We start from the raw sequence: 9,119 nt of genomic DNA on the forward strand, positions 1-9,119 counted from the left end.
CCCTAAACCCTAAACCCTAAACCCTAGCCCTAAACCCTGGCTCTGACCCTGGGTAGGGCTCCAAAAGGCGCTGGGAGCTGCAGCAAACGGCGCCGTCTGTCCAAACCCTCCAAACCCTAAACCCTACAAACCCTGGCCCTTCTGGGCCAACCCCAAGCCCCAAACCCTAAACCCTAAAAACCCCAAGACCTAAACCCTCCAAACCCTAAACCCTAAACCCTAAAAACCCTAAACCCTACTTGTGGCCGCTCATTGAGCTCTGCCTGCTGCTCCTCCGTGTCTTCCCCGCTGGCGAGGCGCTGCAGCAGCTGTTGCACTTCCAAAACCCTCGCATTCTGTCGCTTCCTGCAGCAGCAGCAGCAGCAACAGCAGCAGCAGCAGCAGCAGCAGCAAATTAAGACCAGCACGGCCCCGGCGCGCCCCGGAGAGCTCCCAGGGCCCAGGGCTCGGCTGCTGCTGCCCCAGCACGAGGGTTTAGGGTTTAGGGTTTAGGGTTTAGGGTTTACCTGCTGTCTTGGGCGTCTCTGATGGTGAGAGTGCAGTCATTGGCAAGTGTGAGGGTTCGGTGCAGCTGCTGCTTAAAAGCTGTGTCTTCTGGTGCTGCTGGAATTGCTGCTGCTGCTGCTGCTGCTGTTGCAGCATCTGCAGCAGATGGATAGTGCAGCCGGTACCCATCCAGTGTCTGGGGGCCCTTCGCCTGCAGCAGCAGCAGCAGCAGCAGCAGCAACAGCAGCAGCAGCCACGGATGAGCATGGGCAGCAGCAGCGACTGCGGCAGCAGCACAGACTGCTACGGACACTATGCGAGATCTGTTCAAACCCTAAACCCTAAACCCTAAACCCTAAACCCTAAACACTTTGCGCTGGCGCTGTCTTAGAAAGCAGCAGCACTTTGGTGACGGAATTCTCACCGATCTGCCCTCGGGTGCATCTGCAGCTTTGTGGCTGAGGCGCTGCTGCTGCTGCTGCTGCTGCTGCTGCAGCATGAGCTGCTTGGGGACCTGCGGCAGCTGCACATCCTGTCCAGCCAAAATCCTCATAAGAGCTTCGCATATTTCGGGGCCCCCAAAAGTGTCTCTTTGTTTTAGAATTTCGAGAACCCTTTTGAATTCATCTAGTCCATTTGCTGCTGCTCCTGCTGCTGTTGCTGCTGCTGCTGCTGCCGCTGCTGCTGCGCATAGGCTCCGCAGCGGGTCCAGGCACAGCTGCAGCAAAAACGGGGCCCCACAGCTGCAGCACCGCTGCAGCACATCGTTGATCACGTACAGCAGCAGCACGAGCTGCCCCGAGCCTGCTGCTGCTGCTGCTGCTGCGCCGCCCCCAGCAGCAGCAGCAGCAGCAGGAGCCTGTATCTGGGCCTTCAGAGCAGCAAGACAGTGGTAAACTGCTGGCGAATGTGCTGCATGCACGAGAGCAGCAGAAAGCCCCTGAATGCATGCGCTGCTGCTGTCTATACACCCCAAACCCCCCTCAAAGGCCCGCAGCGCAGCAAGACCCTCAGCAGATAAAGCAGCAGCAGGAGCGAAGGGGGGGGCCCCCGGGGGGAGCCTGTGGGGGTCCCACATTTCGAGGGTTTAGGGTTTAGGGTTTAGGGTTTGGGGTTTAGGCCTGGCGCGTGAACACCTCTGCGCCGCATTGAGACGAACTTCGAGGACCCACCGGCCACGCCAGGCCATGTCCTCTGCGGAAACATGTAGGGGCTTCGGACGAGGGTTTAGGGTTTAGGGTTTAGGGTTTAGGGATCGCGGCGGCGCCCTGCAGGGCGACCTGCAAAAGCCCCCAACTTCTTTGCTGCTAAGAAGACAAAACAAAATAAAAGCTGCTGCGTTAAAGCTCACCGGCTGAAGCAGCAAAAAAGCCCCAAAAGTGCATGCAGCGGATGTGTCAGTGGCAGTGGCCCGCAGCAGCAGCAGCGGAAGCCGCTGCTGCTGCTGCGGTGTCTTTACGCCTCAACTACAACTCTATTGCTTTCTTCATTCTTAAGGGCTAGTGCGTTCGCTCATCCTCTTTGCAGCAGCAGCAGCGAGTCCACCGCCGAGTCAGACACACAGCAGCAGCAGCAGCAGCAGCAGCAGCAGCAGCAAGCGCTACAGCAGCAGCAGCAGCAGCAGCACCGCGAGCTCGCCCCTGCAAACCGCTCTATTCCTGCGCAGCGACTGCCCTGCTGTCTATCTGTGTGCCTTTTTCGCTTAGAGGCCCTGCTGCCAGCAGTAGCTGCTGCAGCAGCGGCGGCGGCAGCAGCAGCAGCGGCAGCACAGCAGCAGCAGCAGACTCACCGCAGCAGCAGCAGATGGCCCGAAAATCTCGTCTTCAGCGGGACCAGGGCTTTGTATGTGCGTGCACAGGCACTGCACCGCAAACCCTAAACCCTAAACCCTAATCCCAAAACCCTAAACCCTAGGCCTTCGGAGAGCTCAGGGCAACCGGGTCTGCTGCTCAATGCCGCCCGTGCTGCAGCTGCAGCAGCAAGGGCTGCTGCACCTCCACAGAGTCCCGTGTATGCCGCAGCAGCAGCAGCAGCAGCACCAAGCAGAAGGGAGCCCTCCTGGCACGCCAGTGGGGCAGCAGGAGCAGCAGAGGCAGCAGCAGCAGCAGCAGCAGCACCGGGAACAGCACAGAAGTCCAACACCGAAAGGCCACAAGTCACACAAGCAGCACCCGACTGCTGCTGCGCTGCAGCAGCAGCAAAAGCCCAGACGGGAGCAGCAACCTGGACAGGAACAGCAGCAGCAGCAGCAGCAGCAGCAGCACTGCGAACCTGCAACGTGTGGAGACTCGCCGTGTTACTTTGTTGGTAAAGCAGCTGCTGCTGCAGCACCTGCTGCAGCTGACGTTGCGGCGGCTGCAGCAGCAACTGCAGCAGCAACCGTCCAGACCCTCGCTGCTGCTGCTGCGCGCCGCAGCCAGCAGCAGCAGCAGCAGCAGCAGCAAAATGGGAGCCATAAGGCGCCACCGTTGCTGGCTTCAGCATCAACAGCAAATGAGTCTCCTTTGTCTGCAGCAGCAGCTGCAGCAGCAGGCGTAGCAGCAGACTTGACAGTAACGGCAGCAGCAGCACCGCAAAGCCGCGTTGCTGCTGCTTTTTGTCAGCTGCCAGGTGTTGCTGCTGTTGTTGCTGCTGCTGCAACTCCACGAGCAGGCGACAGCGCTGCTGCTCTCCCCACGCTGCAGCAGCAGCAGCAGCAGCGGCAGCAGCAGCAGCATTTGCTTCTGCCTGAGGAGCGCTTGCTGCCGGACTCGGACTCTCAGGAGCGCTGCCGCAGCAGCAGCAGCGGCAGCAGCAGCCGCATGAGCAGCAGAAGCAGCAGCAGCAGCTACCTGCCCGAGCTGTGGCAGGACAGCCGCGTCAACCGCCGCAGCAGCATCAGCAGCAGCAGCAGCAGCAGCCTTGTGGGGGCTTTGGCGAAGCTGCTGGGGGAAGAAGCTGGGGACCGCCACAGCAGCAGCAAATGTCTTTCTGGGGAGAGCGACGACGAGTTGCTGCTGCTGCAGCCGCCGCAGCAGCAGCAGCAGGGTGCGCCCGGTGTTTCTGCGCAGCAGCAGCAGCAGCAGGAGCAGCAGCAGCAGCTGCGGCAGCGGGAGAGTCGTCCCGTCGGCAGGCGCTTCTTCTACGGCTTGCTGCTGCTGCTGCTGCTGCTGCTGACAGGAGCTTTGCTGCTGGGCACTTTGTATCACCAAAGTAAATTAGTGCGGCTGCGGCCTCGAGATTTGCTGCGGCTGCAGCTGGCGACATTTCGGCAGCTGCAGCAGCAGCTGCTGCAGCAGCAGCAGCAGCAGCAGCAGCCGCAGCACCCCCTGCCGCTCTGCTGGCACCACCCGCAGCAGCTCTTCGAGCTGCAGCAGCAGCTGCTGCTTCTCCAGCCCTCCAAGGAAGCAGCAGCAGCTTTTGCCGAAGCAGCAGCAGCAGCAACAGCAGGGGTGGACGCGACGCAGTCTGCTGCACTCTCTTCGGAGGCTGCCATGGTCATGATGCACACGCTGCAGCAGCAGCAGCAGCAGCAGCTGGGCGAAGCTGACGTGTGCTGCAGCAACGATGGCAGCACTGCGCCAGCAGCAGCAGCAGGAGCATCTGCTGCTGCTGCTGCTGCTTCCCCAAGAGAATTCGTAGCGAAGCTGTTCCAGTCCTCTCAAGCGGCTCTGCTGTCAGACAGCAGCAGCAGCACCGGCAGCAGCACGACGTGCAGCCGTAGCAGCAGCATTTTGACTCCCTTTGTTGCTGGGCCTCAAACCAGCAGCAGCAGCAGCAGCAATAGCAGCAGCAGCATTTGTTCTCTGCCACCCTTTCCGAGAGGTGCTTGGTTCTTTGCCCGCGCTGCTGCAGCAAAGCGACTAAAGTCGTTTATACCTGCTGCTGCTGCTGCTTCTGGGAGTGCTGCTGCAGCTGCTGCTGCTCCCGCAGCCACAGTACTGGTGTGTGCAGAAGAAGACTTCGGCTCGCTTGCTGCTGCTGCTGCAGCGCATGCAGCAGCAGCAGCTGCTGCTGCAGGCAGCTGGCTGAAGGCGGGCGCTAGCAGACTGAAGGCAGCAGCACTTTCTGCAGCAAATGCCACCATCAGGACAGCAGCGCGAGTTCGGAAGCAGCAGCAAGCTGCTGCTGCTGCTGTTCAAGCAACAGCAGCGAAGCTGCTCGGTCTGCCGCCGTCGGCAGCAGCAACAGCAGCAGCAGCAGCAACAGCAGCAGAGTCTCCAGCTACGTGCGCCGCTCCGCCGGGAGACTGCATGCAGTGCAGCTGCCTGAAGCCGTCAGAGCAGCAGCTGCAGCAGCAGCAGCAGCAGCAGCAGGAGCAGCAGGGGCAGCAGGGGGAGCAGTTCAGCTGGACAGACGTCGACGTCAGTGACCACGTGCTGCTTTATGTCTTGGCTTTGCTAATTGCTGCTGTCGAGGTCTCAGCAGCTTTTGCTTCCCACCCTCCCGCTGCTGCTGCTGCTGGCGCCGACAGCAGCAGCAGCAGCAGCAGCCGCTGGCGCCAGTTCCCCTCCCTCTCCCGCCTGGCCCCCTACATCTGTGCTGCTTACTATGCCTTCATTTGCTGCTGCTGCTTCCTCATGGCTGCCATGACTGCTTGCTTCTTTCACACCCCTGCGGAGGTCTGGATTGCTTTTGCTGCTGCGCTGCTGCTGCTGCTGCTCCCCGTGCTGCTGCTGCTCGAGGTCGCAGAGATGCCCAGCCTGCACAGAATTGGGGTTTTGCGCAACTGCAGCTGCCCTGACCAGCCCCACCACCAGCACCAGCAGCAGCAGCAGCAGCAGCAGCAGTACCAGCAGCAGCAGCAGATGAGCCCCCGCGCGCCCCCGTAGATGCTCGACCAGCATTTGCTGCTGCCGCTGCTGCTGTTCGTAGCAGCAGCAGCGCCAGCAGCACAAGCACCTGCGCCTTTTGTCCGTCGTCGGTGCGGCTGCTGCTGCAGCAGCAGCAGCAGCTGCAGTTGCTGCGACTGGAGCAGCAAATGCATTGCAGCAGCAATGCAGCAGCTCTATCGCTGCGTTGTGTTTTTGTAAAAAACGAATTGTTGCTTCTCACCAACTTGAAATCATTCTAAACCGCTCAAGACGGCTGCAGGAGAGGCAGGGTTTAGGGTTTAGGGTTTAGAAAGGCGGGCGCATGGCGGTATGCGCTGCACGTGTTAGGGTTTAGGGTTTAGGGTTTAGAAAGGCGAAGACTAGGGTTTAGGGTTTAGGGTTTAAAAAGGCGAAGACTAGGGTTTAGGGTTTAGGGTTTAGAAAGGCTAGGGATGGCGGGGCACGATGCACATGCTAGGGTTTAGGGTTTAGAAGGGCGAATGCTAGGGTTTGGGGTTTAGTGTTTAGAAAGGCAGTGGCACGCATATGCGCCACAGACATTCACGTGCACAGGGAGGGGTTTACCGCAGCTGAGGGTTTAGGGTTTAGGGTTTAGGGTCTAGGGTTTACAGCCCTTATCCTTGATTTACTTCGGAAGGTTTATTTCTCTTCCTGAGGTTTTATCCCCCTTCCAATTTCCGTTTTGGTGTTTTATTTATTTATATATTTATTATTTTAATTGACTTATTTATTCATTTATTTATTATTACTTAATTTATTTTCTTTTTCGCTGAAGTCCTTTCGAGTGTATGTACACCTGAGCGTCAGCCACAGGATCTGAAAGCGTCAGATCGAAGTGGAATTCATTTCATTTCCTTTTCCTTTTTAAATTTAATTTTCTTTCTCTTTTTTTAATTTAATTTAATTTTCCTTTTTCATTTTATGTGCCTTTTTGCTGCTGCTCAAACCTGGAGCAAATCAGGCGGCTGGGGCTTGATTATTTGCTGCTGCTTATTTAATTAATTTGCTTCTTGCCTTTTCAATTTGGCTTCGTGGCCAGCGAGGCAAAAGGTGCAGCAGCAGCAGCAGCAACAGCAGCAGCAGCAGCAGCAGCAGCAAAACGGCGAATGCAGCGAGAGACCGCTTGTAGCATTTTAAAGGATCTGAGTTCAAAAGAATAAGAAAAACAAAAATGCAACACGACAATTTTAATTAATTAAATATTCATAAAGTTTGCGGCTCCGCGATACTCTGCTGCTGCTGCTGCAGCAGAAACTCTGTGCTGCAGCTGCTGCGCGGAGCTGAGGTGTACGTACACCTCAACGCAAACAACAAATTACTTTTCTTTTTTTCATTTTCATTTATTTTTTAAAAACATTTTGGAAGCCTCAGTGCCTGGGGAGGAGGCGCTCAAGCTCGTGAGGGGCCCCACTGCCGTTGCTCCTGCTGCTGCTGCTGCTGCTGCTGCTGCTGCTGCCGGCGCTGCGACAGGAGGGCAGCAGCAGCAGCGGCGGTGGCATTCACTGCTGTTTGTCTTTGAAATTGTTTTTTAATACTTTTAAAGTTTTGGACATTTTTGAATAGCTGCTGCTGCGGCGTGTGGGGTCCGGGGGCTTTTAGGGGGCACTTGGTGTAGTGTGTCTCGATTTCTTGAGGCGTTTCCTCAGCAGCAGCAGCAGCAGCAGCAGCAGCAGCGGCAGCAGCAGCAGCGGTCGGAAGAGCAGCACCTCCAGCAGCGGCAGCAGGCGTTGCTGCTGCACAACGACAGCAGCTCGGCCAGCACGATCATTGGCAGCAGCAGCAGCAGCAGCAGTTGCTGCTGCTGCTCCGACTTCGCAGCAGCAAATGGCGAGACGCAAACACGGGAAAGGGGGCCCAGGAGGGCAGCTGTCGGGGGCCCCAGAGGAAGCAGCAGCTGCTGCAGCAGGAGCTGCAGCAGCAGCAGACACAGCAGCACACGCAGCAGTAGACGCAGCAGCAGAAGCCGCAGAAACAGAAGATGCTGCTGCTCTCCACGCTGCAGATAACGCAGCAGGACCTGCTGCAGCAGCAGCAGAACCGGCAGGTACAGCAGCAGCAGCAGCAACAGCAGCAGCAGGATCAGCAGAGGAGGCAATCGCAGCAGCACAAGCAATACACGGACCAACGGAAGCAAACGAAGCAGCAGACGCAGCAGCAGATGCAGCAGCGGATGCAGCAGCAGATGCAGTTGCAGCAGCAGCGGCAGCAGAAGCGGCTTCTGGGCCTCACAGCTCGCCGCTGGTACCATTTGAAGGGGTCGCGCAGCAGCAGCAGCAGCAATGGCAGCAGCAACAGCAGCAACAGCAACAGCAGCAACAGCAGCAGGTCTGTCGTGAGCCCGAGCCGCTGGATATTCAGAAGCAGGAGCAACAAAAGCCTCAGCGCGAAGAGAAGCAGCAGCAGCAGCACCAGGAGCAGCAGAAGCCGCAGCAGCAGCAGGACCAGAAAGAAAAACGAGCTCAGCAGCACCAGCAGCCGCAGGAACAGCAAGAGCCTCAGCAGCAGCAGCAGCGAGCAGAGCAGCAACACCAAGAGGAAGTGCAGCAAACGGAGCAGCAGCAGCCGGGTCAGCAGCAGGAGCAAAGTCAGAAGCAGGAAGCGCATCAGCAGGACGGACAAGAGAAGCCGCAGCGGCAGCAAGAAGAGCAGCAGCAGCACGAGCAGCAGCAAAAGAATGAACAGGAGCAGCAGCGGGGGCAGCAACAGGGGCAACCGCAGCAGCACCACGAGCAACCGCAGCAGCAACAGGAAACGCAACAGCAGCAGCAGCAGCAGCAGGAGAACGTAGCAAAAGGTGCGGCGGAGCAGCAGACTGAGAAGCAGGCAGCTGACGAAACAGAAGCAGCAGCGACAGCAGCGGCAGCAGCAGCAGCAGCAAAGGCGCAACCCGAAGAGAACGAGGCCACAGCAGCAGCTCCAGAAGCAGCTCCAGAAGCAGCTGCAGCAGCAGCTGCAGCAGCAGCTGCTGCTGCTGCAGCAGCAGAGGCAAACCAAGACCTCTCAGGTGTCTCCGTATCTTCCAAAGACACACAAGGGAATAAGGCGCCGCCCCAGACCAGCAGCAGCAGCAGCAGCAGCAGCAGCAGCAATGTGCCGCCCCCAGTTGTGCCAGTCAGCGAGGCTGTGGGGTCGCGTGCTGCTGCCTCCCCACTTCCAACTGCAGCAGCACAAGCAGCACCAGCAGCAGAGGCAGCAGCAGCACTAGCAGCAGAGATAGCAGCAGCAGCACCGAAAGCAGAGGAAGCAGCAGAAAGGCCAACAGCAGAAGCAGCAGCAAGGCGACCAGCTGCAGCAGCAGCAGCAGCAGCAGCATCCCCGCAAGCAGCATCTGTGTCTTCCCAGCCAGAAACCGCAGCAGCAACACCCGTTCCAGAAACAGAAACAGCAGCAGCAGCACCGGCAGCGGCAGCAGCAACCCCAGCAGCAGCAGCAGCAGCAGCAGAAGAGTGGTTTCCCATCAAAACAATAAATGCTTTTGGGGCCCCCAGACGCATTTTGCTGCAGGCAAATAATGGGGCCTGTCCGCTGCTGGCCATTGCGAACGCCCTCATACTTAAGGGGCAGCTGGAGCTGCCGCCGCAGCAGCAGCAGCAGCAGCACGGGCAGCAGCAGGAGCGAATCAGCAGCAACGAGCTGCTGCAGCTGCTCTCGGAGCTGCTGCTGCTGCAGGATACCCCAGGGGCTGAAGACCCAGAGGCCCACGCATACACAATCGGCGATGCAAGTAGTGTTGCTGCTGCTGCTGCTGCTGCTGTTTGTTGTTGTTGTTATTGTTGTTGTTATTGTTGTTATTATTGTTGTTGTTATTGTTGTTGTTAT

General features: G+C 58.2%; 3 protein-coding genes across 3 annotated transcripts in view; 2 read left to right on the top strand and 1 right to left on the bottom strand.

Annotated features, from left to right (window-relative positions):
• ETH_00018390 (uncharacterized protein) overlaps nt 1–1,564 on the bottom strand; it is a gene marked incomplete at both ends in the record, with an annotated part of 2,766 nt that extends 1,202 nt beyond the window's left edge. Inside the window, 4 exons of the mRNA XM_013378352.1 lie at nt 48–96; nt 240–345; nt 507–697; nt 911–1,564. Coding sequence (XP_013233806.1) covers nt 48–96; nt 240–345; nt 507–697; nt 911–1,564 — 1,000 coding nt within the window. The remainder of the gene's footprint in view (nt 1–47; nt 97–239; nt 346–506; nt 698–910) is intronic.
• An 874-nt stretch (nt 1,565–2,438) lies between these two features.
• Nucleotides 2,439–5,297, top strand: ETH_00018395 (uncharacterized protein; the record flags this gene model as incomplete). Its single annotated transcript, XM_013378353.1, has 1 exon — nt 2,439–5,297. One exon carries the CDS (start codon nt 2,439–2,441, stop codon nt 5,295–5,297), a length of 2,859 nt encoding a protein of 952 aa, XP_013233807.1.
• A 1,827-nt stretch (nt 5,298–7,124) lies between these two features.
• ETH_00018400 (uncharacterized protein) overlaps nt 7,125–9,119 on the top strand; it is a gene marked incomplete at both ends in the record, with an annotated part of 6,308 nt that continues 4,313 nt past the window's right edge. Inside the window, one exon of the mRNA XM_013378354.1 lies at nt 7,125–9,029. Within this exon, the coding sequence (XP_013233808.1) occupies nt 7,125–9,029 (1,905 nt within the window). The remainder of the gene's footprint in view (nt 9,030–9,119) is intronic.

This window comes from Eimeria tenella, genomic scaffold (genome assembly GCF_000499545.2).
Source record: "Eimeria tenella Houghton genomic scaffold, Eth_scaff80, whole genome shotgun sequence".
In the NCBI taxonomy this organism is placed as follows: domain Eukaryota; phylum Apicomplexa; class Conoidasida; order Eucoccidiorida; family Eimeriidae; genus Eimeria; species Eimeria tenella.